This window comes from Antedon bifida, chromosome 10 (genome assembly GCF_963402885.1).
Source record: "Antedon bifida chromosome 10, ecAntBifi1.1, whole genome shotgun sequence".
NCBI classification, from domain to species: Eukaryota; Metazoa; Echinodermata; class Crinoidea; order Comatulida; family Antedonidae; genus Antedon; species Antedon bifida.
In genome coordinates, this window is record NC_136235.1 from 8,019,503 (window position 1) to 8,031,526 (window position 12,024).

General features: G+C 33.3%; 1 protein-coding gene across 1 annotated transcript in view; it reads left to right on the plus strand.

Annotated features, from left to right (window-relative positions):
* LOC144853789 (3'-5' RNA helicase YTHDC2-like) overlaps positions 1-12,024 on the plus strand; it is a 34,142-nt gene that overhangs the window by 16,224 nt on the left and 5,894 nt on the right. Inside the window, exons 10-29 of the mRNA XM_078711620.1 lie at positions 111-163; positions 586-704; positions 1,197-1,332; positions 2,517-2,643; positions 3,127-3,192; positions 3,555-3,730; positions 4,093-4,271; positions 4,651-4,731; positions 5,266-5,348; positions 5,905-6,130; positions 6,644-6,809; positions 7,032-7,138; positions 7,786-7,880; positions 8,712-8,888; positions 9,184-9,318; positions 9,898-10,144; positions 10,445-10,540; positions 10,901-10,997; positions 11,183-11,293; positions 11,582-11,874. Coding sequence (XP_078567746.1) covers positions 111-163; positions 586-704; positions 1,197-1,332; positions 2,517-2,643; positions 3,127-3,192; positions 3,555-3,730; positions 4,093-4,271; positions 4,651-4,731; positions 5,266-5,348; positions 5,905-6,130; positions 6,644-6,809; positions 7,032-7,138; positions 7,786-7,880; positions 8,712-8,888; positions 9,184-9,318; positions 9,898-10,144; positions 10,445-10,540; positions 10,901-10,997; positions 11,183-11,293; positions 11,582-11,874 — 2,770 coding nt within the window. The remainder of the gene's footprint in view (positions 1-110; positions 164-585; positions 705-1,196; positions 1,333-2,516; positions 2,644-3,126; positions 3,193-3,554; positions 3,731-4,092; positions 4,272-4,650; positions 4,732-5,265; positions 5,349-5,904; positions 6,131-6,643; positions 6,810-7,031; positions 7,139-7,785; positions 7,881-8,711; positions 8,889-9,183; positions 9,319-9,897; positions 10,145-10,444; positions 10,541-10,900; positions 10,998-11,182; positions 11,294-11,581; positions 11,875-12,024) is intronic.

The following is a 12,024-nucleotide window of genomic DNA, read 5'->3' on the forward strand; positions in this document are numbered from 1 at the left end:
CCATGGTTTCTATGAACAGCAGGGTATATTGACATATTCTTTTTTTCCTGAGAAGAGCCATGTGTATAAAATTACATTTTCAATTGACTCCTTTAATTTGACTACTTTAGCTCTGGATATGTCAATGAAAGAATGAAAAAATACCAAAAAGAAGCTGCAAGATGTAAGTTTTATCACTAAATGCATTAACTCAATAAATGTAACCAATTTTGTTCACATTTCTCTGCATTGAATACATACTGTAGGATAGTTTTCACATTACTCACTATGGCCTATTTGATTACATTCATTCTTCATTGATAACTTATGCACATACTCAAATACTATCTGGAAAATATACAGTGCAAAATATCTTCTACTATGAATATGTCATAAACTGTGTATTATTTCCTAAAATTTCCTGCACAGATTGTTCACTAATTTGTAATTTTCAACTGTTGGTAATTTTTGCATGCATTGTTTCACAAATTTACATAAGTTGCAACATATCTACATTGAATATGGCCTGAAATGCGTCCAAATTAAGAGTTTATTTATAGCAATAAGGATTTTAATCCCATTATTTTTGTGAATTTTACCCCATAGTAAAGAAGCAACAAAACAAATTAGATGAATGGATGAGAAAAGAGACGGATGAACCTGATTGCACCAAAGAAAGCATCATTGGTAATTTTGATATTGTTGAAGGTGCTAGAAATGTGCTTGTAAGTTTATTAGTATTTTCCGTAATAAAAGGAATCTGGCTCTAGACAAAACTAATGGATTGTTCCTTGGGCCATGGAGCTATTTATAGCTCCATGCTTGGGCCAAGGTGTAGTAATAAAAACAATCTTGATACTGTCAAATACTGAAACAAGGCTTTTTTTATTAAAACAATATACTTGATCTTTACTTATTTATCATAAATTAAACATTATTCAATTTAATATATATAATTTTTATTTGGTCAGTTTTTTTTTATTCATCATTACAGGTTTCTATTCAGCTATTTAGTTCTTGAATTTGTTATTTTTTGTTGAACCACAACAACGAAATTTAAATGTGTAGCATGTTATATTTAGTAAAGCTGTCAAAATTATATATACCTTGTTTACTACCTATCGATCTTAGCTTTTTTTTAATTATGTGGCCTTTTTGTTTATTCTGTGTAATAAAATTAAATCGTTCTGTATTGTAAATGTTTGTACTTGATAAAGGAGTCTGTAAATCTAGATGGTTTGTCTGATTGGTTAAGACAAGATATGGATCAAGCAATCAGTGATTGTTGGTTAGTGGGCGACGAGAATGCTTTTAACCATTTGTTTCATCTACTACTTAGTGAAAACATTTCAGGTAAATTTATGTTAAAGTTATATCTGGTATACCACATAGATATAAGAGCACTTAGGCCATGTTTCTGAGGCCAAAAATTAACTGATAATTAACCGATAAACCGGCTTTGAAAATGGGGTTTAACCGTTTCCACACGAGAAAAAGCCTTGCGAATTAGCCTACCCAGATATCTTTCACTAGTCTTAATATACTCATTGAAAGAATGAGGACAATCTACTGTGCCTACTACACATAGTTACTGTAAAACCAGAAACTTCCGAGACATGAAACTTTCACAGATCGGTTATATGGGCCATTTTCGCGACATAAAACTTTCGCAAATTTGAAAGATAAATTACAAGTAAAAACAGTATACTGTACTGTAAAAAAGATCGCGTCAATTGGTTGGTCAATTTGTTTTACCACAACCTCTTATATGTTTCTCAGTACGACCGTCCATGAGAGGGTGGCTGCTTTGCTTAGGACGATAAAACAGTAATTATGATCGTCTACCTGGATCACATGGCACGAAATGTAATAATCTCTCTAAATCACGACTCACATGTTTTTACACTCCAAATTCTGGTCGAGCCTTTTTCTTTACACATGTCGTAATAATAATTTAAAAGGCCTAAGTTATATTGTTGTGGTTTCCTAGCCTAGGTGTCGTTTTTATAATTTGCTAACCCAAGGTAGGACTATTATAGTGTAGACCGCCGAAACTAGGCTAGTCTCAACTCTGCATGAACTGAGACCCACGGGCCCAATGTCGTCGCATCGGCGGATGTCCGGCCAACTTAGGATAACTAATGCGTATGGCGGCTACAAAAATTGACATCTTCTAGCTTTTTAGATAGGATTTTAATTAGCGAACAATATATTGTTTGTCAATGCTTCTAAAGGCGATGACATTGGTGTTTACTAACTCTACGAACCACCCTACGATCGTCGCGTAGATGATTATCATAACCATACATCGTAGGTACGAACAGTACTACTATCACTATCAGTATAGGCGCGCATGTACCGGAAAGTGCTTGTAGTAGGCCTATTGTATTTTGCGTACTCAATACTTCCTGAAAATTATTCGCGGCATGAAACTTTCGCGAAATTTCGAAAAAGTTTCTGGTTTTTCAGTACCCTAATGTAAGGTTGTCTATCGTACACATCTAGTTGATAATTCTATACTATTCCTGTTATTATAGTTGACTACTCCCATTCTGGAACCAGTGCTACTCCTTTGATGGTAGCAGCTGGGCGTGGTTATTGTGATGCTGTTGAACGTTTGCTCAATCTTGGAGCTAATGTTAATATCAGAGCATCAAATGACATGTAAGTTTGTGTATTTTTTCAATGTAGAAATTGTATTGACTTTAAAGTTATTTATGATTATAACACACCTGATTGTATTCATACAATTTAATTTGTCAATTAAGCATCATTTGGAATTAGTCCTATCTAACAAAAAAGTGATATTTAATGGTGAAAATTAACACACTCTAATGTATATTCAGCTTTCTGTAAATGTTTTTAGAATTTTTGCCACGCGACATTGTTGACTGATCGCATTGGGAAGTCAACATGTCCATAACTCTGTCTAAACTTGGAGCACTGCCTTTTTTAATGGCTAGCTTCTCGGCCTAGCATTCGTCAGTGATTTACGATGAATGACTTAAATAATAAGTAGATATGTTATAAAACAAAAACCGGTAATTAAAGTTTCGTATTCGTTGAGATAATATTTCATTCAGTGAAAATTGAGTGCTATTATTATTGTATACTATTTAATTGAATTTTCTTACTGATTATTTTCAGGACTGCTATGGACTGGGCAAAGAAAATGAATCAACCTGAAGCAGTTGATATTATTGAAGCACATATGTGAGTAAAATATAACAATAATAATTATATACTGTTGTTTGATAAATAAAACAAGGTATTGGAATTGTGAATTGCGTGGTAGCAATTTTTTGTAGCCAGGCATGATTTTGATTTAATTTCTCCACTCTGTAAATGAGTACCAGGTTGAAAATACTAGGGAGGATAAGGCAGCATGGAAAGGAACTGCCCACCCTACCACATATTGCCGAGGCTTAGTACAGCTAATTTAATTTAATTCCCCAATGTTCATTCTAAACATTGGACTCAACTTTACCTTTTATAAAGCTTCACTGTTTTATTTCATCTTTGTATAGTGATATAATACAAACTACCCAATATACTTTTGATTTTCTTTGTAACAGTGCTGCAATACAGAGTTCATGTAACACAGGTGTTGATCTGGTGAAGCAAAGTAACGACATAAGCCTAGAGGATAAAGAACTATTAGAGGCATATCACCATAGCTTTGATGATGATAAAGTCGATGTTGATCTCATAATCAGTCTACTACAATATATTGTTAGGAATTCCCAGGAAGGTAGGTTCCAATCATCCGGTGAAAAGTAATTGTTTTTAAAGGAAAGATTAAATTATAATGTTTAAAACCAGGCAGGACATTGTCTTTAACATAATTAGTTTTCTTTTCCCATGATAAGTTGTTGTGGACACTTAAATGTTTAGACAGAAGGATTTCAAAACTTGGTACCATGAGAATCCTACATAATTGCTTTAAGCTCTGTCTATATCAAGCTTTATGTGACAAAAAATGTGATGTTCCCATATATGGACATGATGATGTCATATCACTACTATATTTGGGCACATCACACAGTTTGAGGTGTACAGAGCTTAACATGTTAATAAATTATTAATTGTATTTTCAATATTGTTCATCTGTAGGTTCAATTCTGGTATTCTTACCGGGATACACCGACATTGTCAGTCTAAGAGACCGGCTTTTGTCTGATTCAACATTTGGTAATACAGACAGGTTCTACATTTACACTCTGCACTCTAACATGCAGAGTAATGATCAGAAGAAAGTGTTTAGAATAGCACCACATGGAATCAGGAAAATAGTAAGTTCAATATTAAACACTCCATTTGCAATCTTAACATTTGTGGGCTATGATGAAAGTCCCAAATGTATCAACTTGGAAATCATTGAACTCTTTCCAACAAGTAATTCCATAAGACATTCACATGTTTAAGCCATCCCAAATCAATTTGGACCACCTTGTAACATACCATCTGGTAAGATCAGACACAGCTTTGTGCTGAATTCTAACTGAATGAATTTGTGAATAATAAAGTGTGTCCAATATTTTAAAGTCAACTGTAGTGTAATTTCCTAGTATTAACATAAACAAATTTTAAGCAACACCAGATACAAGAGATAATAAAATATTATATGAAAAGCATAATGTAAACTAAAATATAATGGAAATTTGTATTCAGATTCTGTCCACAAACATTGCTGAAACAAGTGTGACCATCAGTGATGTTGTGTTCGTTATTGATTCAGGAAAAGTCAAAGAGGTAAAAAAAAAAAAGATAATGTTTAAATAACTCTTCTTCAGGTATCATATCACTTAGGGCCTGTTTCTGCTGCATAACGCTGGAGAATGTGCAAAACGTTCCCAGACTGGAAACCCTGGCCACCCCACTGGAACCACTCTTGTTTCTCAACATAATGTCAATAGTGATACGATTCTGATACTTTATTTCATCCCAGTACTACCAGTACAATGAATTGATGATTATTTCTGTAAATTTAGTTATACAGTACAATACAATATGATTCAATCTCCCACAACAAAAATAATACTAAATGGAATTTATATAATTTATATAACATTTGTATCCTCAACCCAACATGATTAAATAAGACGTGACAAGTGAAAACATAACATAAAGAAAAGAAGCATATAAAGTTTACACAGCCTATACTTTTTACTTTCTCTACAATATATATTATTGTGAGCTACTGTACATTGCCAACACAATATCAAAATGATCGAGTGTTTCCTCATGGAACTGTAATGTTAAGTTCTTAATATTTTCTCTGTATAGAAATGTTTTGATTCACTTACATCTGTGTCAGCTTTAAAAAGCAATTGGATTTCAAGATCAAGCGCCATTCAACGAAAGGGAAGGTAAGACTTGCACTAATAACCCTCATACATATAAAAATTGTACTGTATAAGGGTGATTTAATTATTGTGATCTGTTATCTTGGAAATATTAAAGACAAAGAAATCATGAAATGATATATTATGCTAATGATGGGTCAATAAAGATAGAATCAACCTATCAGCATTGATTTAGTATATCCTTATTGACCCAGCCATGCAACAAGATACCTCATTAACATAATTATAGATCATGATATGATTTCAGTGTAAATAGTTTCTCTTGTGCTAATGATAATTAAATTAATTGATATTTTATAAACATTGAATTAATTAAAAATGGAAAGAGTGAAAAATGTGCAAGTGTATAAAAAGTCAATAGAATGTTTAGTGTCGTGTGAACTTGAGTATTTAGTTAGCTTAAAATAAAAAGATGTAAACTTAATTAGTGTTTTAACTGTCAACTTAAGACATTACTACACATTAATAAATGTAGAAAAACTGTACAGATTTGTTGAAATGAATCCTGCCTTACAGTAACATTGCCGAATCATTACTCAATTTGATACTTTACTTACAGAGCTGGTCGTTGCAGGCCTGGTATGTGTTTTCACCTCATAAGTCGAGTACGTTTTAAGAGCTTACAAGAGTTCCAGACTCCTGAACTGCTACGTGTACCACTACACGAGCTGTGTCTACACAGTAAGATGCTGGCTCCTGTAAACACACCAATAGCAGACTTCCTTAGTAAAGCACCTGAACCACCTAACTTTCTTACAATCAAGAATTCTATTCAGCTGTTAAAGGTATAGTATATTTCAACAATATATTATTACTGACATTCATTTCTTGTAATGTTATTGCTTCTTTATAAAATATGAAATCCAGTCTATTCCTGCTTTTGTGTATTTGCGTTATCTTTTAATTTCTGTCGGTCACTACATATTTGGTAATATAACTCAATGTGCTGTTGTGGGCGCTGACAATTTCAACTTGTATACGAAAATTTATGGACGAAACAATTTTTTTAAATAATGCAGATGGACATGTTGTATGTGCTCCACTGTGGCTCCTGTGGATCCGTAGAGGACCTAATAAAAGTTTCCTTAATTTGAAAATACAGAATGTATGTCTTTTCTTAAACCAACAATGGTATGCATAATCAGTTACACTTTATGACTGATGAGAGTGAACAAAATATTCTACAAAAAAAAAACAAATAATGTGACGACAAACGATGTGACTGTGGTCTCCCAAAATAAAAATAATTTTTTTAAATAAAATTGTTTAAAGTGTCATTTTCTCTTATAATTTATTAGGATGTTGATGCAATGGACAACTGGGAAGACCTAACAGAGCTTGGACATCACCTTGCTGACCTTCCAATTGAGCCCACACTGGGCAAGATGGTACTTTATTCTATTGTCTTCAAGTGTCTGGATCCTATCCTAACAATTGTCTGTTCTTTGGCCTACAGAGATCCATGTAAGTTTGACATCTTTTTTTATTTTATTTTTATTCTCATCATACATGATTAATTATTGAAAAATAGTGTATGAGAATCTATTGTGCAATATGCTGTTGACATATCTTTTCCAAATTACATGTAATGCGTAATTAACCAATCAAATTGCAAGAATGCAATCAGGTGTGTTATAATAGTTTATAATAATTACCAACCGTTTGTTCTGGTTTTTTTCTTTTCAGTTATCTTACCTATGGATCCGTCCAACAAGCGTGCTGCCCAAAATGTGAGAAAGAAATACGCAGCAAATACATTTAGTGATCACATGAGTTATTTAAGGGTGTTCCAGGTTAGTTAACAGAATCAGTTAGTACAGTTGAACCTTTGTTTTATATGTACCCTGATTTTACGTACGCAAAATATGAGCGATGATGTCGTCATTTTTAGTAATTTAGTACATAAATAGTGTTATTTTCTTACACTGAGGGTGCAATTTAACAACAACAAACCATAAAGCTACATGGCTGTGAGAGACAAGTCACACACATGCATTCCCTCTACTGTTTTTATTGATAGAAAATACATGAACGTTAATTTGTTATTTATAACACGTTATTTAAACTTGTACTTTTCTAGGCCTAGCTAGATATGAGGACTAGCTTGGCCAAATTATAGTGGTCTAGGCCTAGCTAGTGACAGCTGCATGCTGTAAGTAAAGTAGGCAAACACGGCAACCTTTTTAGCTACGACCTACGTATTTGTGGGTCAATTTAAGGTCAACCTGGATTTTACGGATCCCATGTTTTATGTACGTCTTTCGATACCGTACGTAAAATGAAGGTTCTACTGTAATAAGTAAAATCCTAGCGCAACTGAATGGCATATAATGAGACAAGAAAAAGGACAAAAAGACCAACCTGAACCTTTTCTGCAGAATAATAAATTATTCTTAATATTCATCAACTTGTATAATAGTTTATTATTTTATGTAATTAGGCATGGCAGCGAGCCAAAAGTGATGGTTGGGATAAACAGTTTTGTGAAAGAAACTTTTTGTCACAAGCTACAATGGATATGATAGTTGGAATGAGGTAAATATAAACTGGTTGATTGGAATTGCTACAACACATTATTATTACTTTAATGAAATCCACAAGATTATGCATAAACGTTAGTGCATTAACCGTGGTAAACTTTGTGTTTACCGCGTTACACAGAGTAATATAATTTTGACGCCCTTCATTTTGCATTATATTAAATTGAACATTATTATTATGATTATGACAAATTCTTCATGTATACAAATATTTGATTATTAAGTTAAAAGGAACATGAAGGAAAGGCTTAACATGAACAATTCACCAAGGATATTAAATTACTGATACTAATACTGAAATTCTTTATTGTTCATGAAATACCAAAATTGTAATTACTATATACACAATTACTATTTAAAAGAGAATTACAAAATTACTATTAAATGTTATCAACAAAAAAAAAGCATTGCACATCGGTGCCATGTTTTCTCAACAATTTCATATCTTTTTTTATCTTTTATCTTTTTATCAAATTTTATGACGTTGGCTACAAAAGCGTAACAGGAGCCTGTATTCTATCTATCATTATATCTAGGTGAATTGGAATTTCGCCTATAAGTTTACCAGCTCTTTTTACAATTCGCACAGACACTACGCACATGAAATGGATTTTGTTTTGTTTTAGTTCATTAACAAGATTACAATAAAATTACGCCTTTTAATATCTGAATTGTCTAGTTTTACAGGGGTGTAAATAAAACATATAAATGAAAATTTTGTGAAGTGCTCTCTAAACCGTGTTTTTCGTATGATGGTTATGTCAAATGTTGCGCTTAGTGTCTCTTCGTGGTGTCACTGATGAATTATTAATAAAATTCATTTCAGAACACAACTTTTAGGTCAGTTGCGAGCATCTGGGTTCGTAAGAGCAAGAGGTCCGGGAGATATCCGAGATCTGAATTCTAACTCTGAGAACTGGGCTGTGGTGAAGTCATCAATGTGTGCTGGCATGTACCCCAACATCATTAGAATTGATAGAGAAAAGATGGTCATGACAACTCAGTGAGTTCAATTGTTTTACTTTACAAACAACATTTCAGTTTTGACCTTTGAACTGTGATATTACATTAAAATATTTGTACATAATTCAAATATTGATTTGAATCATAGAAATGTACATTCATAATGATGGAACATGTTAAAAATATAAGCATGATATGGAAGTTTTACCAGTATATTTTTTACATACATACGCATGTTACCATATTATATCAGCATTATAGCAACTCCCTGATGACTTATATGATGTTATTTTATCTAGAATGTGCTCTATCCAAATTATTTTTGAAATATTTAGGAGAGAATCAAATGTTCGATTTCATCCATCATGTACTCTTGTGGATCCTACTGGTGCCAAAAATCGTGCTGCCCAAGATAAAGATGTTGTCCGATCTTTGCCAACAGACTGGCTTATGTACGAGGAATTGACTCGGTAAGACCTATTGGGAATCTTTCTGTACAGACTTCTTAAGCTCTGTCTACACTATACTAGTTTGTGTGATATGTCCAAATTATGGTAGTGATATGACATCATTTCCATCATATGGGCAAATCACATTTTTTGTCACATAAAGTTTGATAGATCCTCTTAAATATTTAGTTGACCTGTACCCACATGAGTGTTTTGATTTGCGGCAACCTACAACCTCAAACATATTGTGTTGATGACCATCGCCTGGACCTAGAATCTGCCAAACTGATTTATGTTCACGTAGAACAAAACAAAATGAATAACAATGGTATCATGATTTACTCTCTACATTCCAAAGATGCTTTACATTTTAAGTTGTAACTAAACTAATATGAATACAAAATGTGCCTAGGATTACTATCCAAATGGCAAAAAGATGTTGCTAAATCTTCAACATGCAAAACGTAAATAATTATAGCATTAGGAATTACTAAAAAGAAAAAAAAAATTACCTAAAAGGGATTTATTCTCTAGCCAATTCTACAAAATCCCAATTGAGCTTAATCTACAAAGGTATTAACCAATATTTTTTCATTTTAGTGTTCACCACTTGACAAGTGTACGATGTCTAACACTAATAACACCCATTACAATTGCTTTATTTGCTGGGCCTGCACGTCTCCCACATGATGCATTTGTGCAAGCCGAGATGAACAGTATGCAGCCCTTTGGTAAGCAGGTAAGTGGTGGCAATCTGAGTAGCAGTGAAGGAGAAGAGGAGCCTGAAGACATCACTAAATCACATATCAAGATGGACAACTGGATTTCACTCAATGCTGATCCAGTGGTTAGTCATTTTATACAAATTTGATTTCAAAAAAACATACTTGCTTTAATCTTAACTGACTGGAGTGTAAGTGCACCCTGAGGTATAAGCACATCCATAAATATACAAAATGATTCATGAATGTGTAGACTGATCGACTACATTGCGGTCATCTGATTCCCTACATTTCACACATTGGCATCTTTAAGAGTCAGAATGTTTGTTGGTGTATGTGGTTGTACTTATATATTTTCATTGATTTATATCTATGAAGTTTGTTTTAGTTGTGTGTGAATGAAAAACATTTATTTCTCTCTATAGGCTGCTAGTCTTACATTTCGATTAAGGCAAAAGTGGCATTCTTTATTTATCCGTCGAATGAGAGCACCAGCCAAACCATGGTCACAGGCAGACGAGGTATTATATTATTTTGTTCTTGTTATTTATTGTTTTCTTTTATTTGAAACTAAATAGACTTTTTGCTGAATATAATTTTGGAGGGACTACTGATTTTCTCTATGTGTACTGCATTGTGTCGCACCTGTGTCTAAAGCTCTGTCAAACTTTATGCGACAAAAAAATGTAATGTGCCAATATATGGACACGATGATGTCATTTCATTACCATATTTGGTCACACTTTTTTTTGTCAAATTAGTTTAATAGTGTGGACTGGGTTTACTGTTTACTGTTGCAATTGTATGTTTTCACACAATGAGTAGCTATTTGCAGAATGTTTTTTTTTTGGTAGTTGTTTACTTAAATTATTTTTTCTCAGGCTGTCCTAAGATCTGTTATTCAAGTTTTAAGCAATGAAGAGCAGATGTCTGGCCTACAGCAACCAGTTGGAATAGGACAAAGACCTAAACCAATGGGTGGGTTGTGCATGCCATGATGTTATATTGTCTATTTTATTGTTATTGTTTTTTAGTGTATATTATGTTTGTATGCAAAGACCAAAAAAATCAGTTTGATTAATTGTATTTGGAAAAGTGGACAATTTTAGAAACCTTTAGAGATGTTAAGAAATACTAATTTTTACCTGTGCTATGTTATTTAGCTGCCGATACTATGAACAGTCCACCAGCAAGAAACATGAACAGCCGTTTTGGATCCCAAGACCATGGCCAGAAAAGCATGACACCACCCAGAGATCATCGACGTGACTTCAGTAAGGCATTTTAGTTTTTATATATAATTTTATTTTTTAAAATTTATCTGAAAGAGTGATTTCAAAACCTGCCAGCGAGTGACAATTAATAGATATGTCAATGGTGTTAATTACTTACTTACTTAATGGTATTATTTATATATATTTTTAATGTTGGAGATGTTTTAAAATTGTAATTTATAATTTTTCTGCAGTAAAGATACTGGCAAGTAAAATGCAGCATCAAACAGTAAACTGTAATGTTATTATTTGCATTGAGAAAAAAAAAATTTTTATATTTTTTTAAAGGACCAAAGAATGATGGTGGGCGATGGACCTCCCCTAAGTTTTCACATTCAGATTCCTCCAACTATCACAACGGTCCTCGAGGTGTGAAAGGAATGAGTTCCCCAACAGCGGGTCAAACACCTTTCACAAGACGAGAACAAGTTGCTGATTCACCAAAACAAGCAGACACTGAGGGCCCTGCCAAGTACTTTGTAATGAAAGCACCCCATGATAAATTCTTTGATGCTTCTGTTGATGATGGTGAATGGACTGTGACTGGTGCTAATGAAAGGAAATTAAGTGCAGCTTATTCTGTAAGTATTACAATTTATTTCCTTAAGTAAGTTTATTACTGATTGTGAGGTTTCGCATTGCTTGTATCCTTTGGCAAGATATTTTACTTATGTTTGCCTCTCTCCACCCAGGTGTACAAACGGTTGCACCAGGGTGGAGAGGTCAAGACA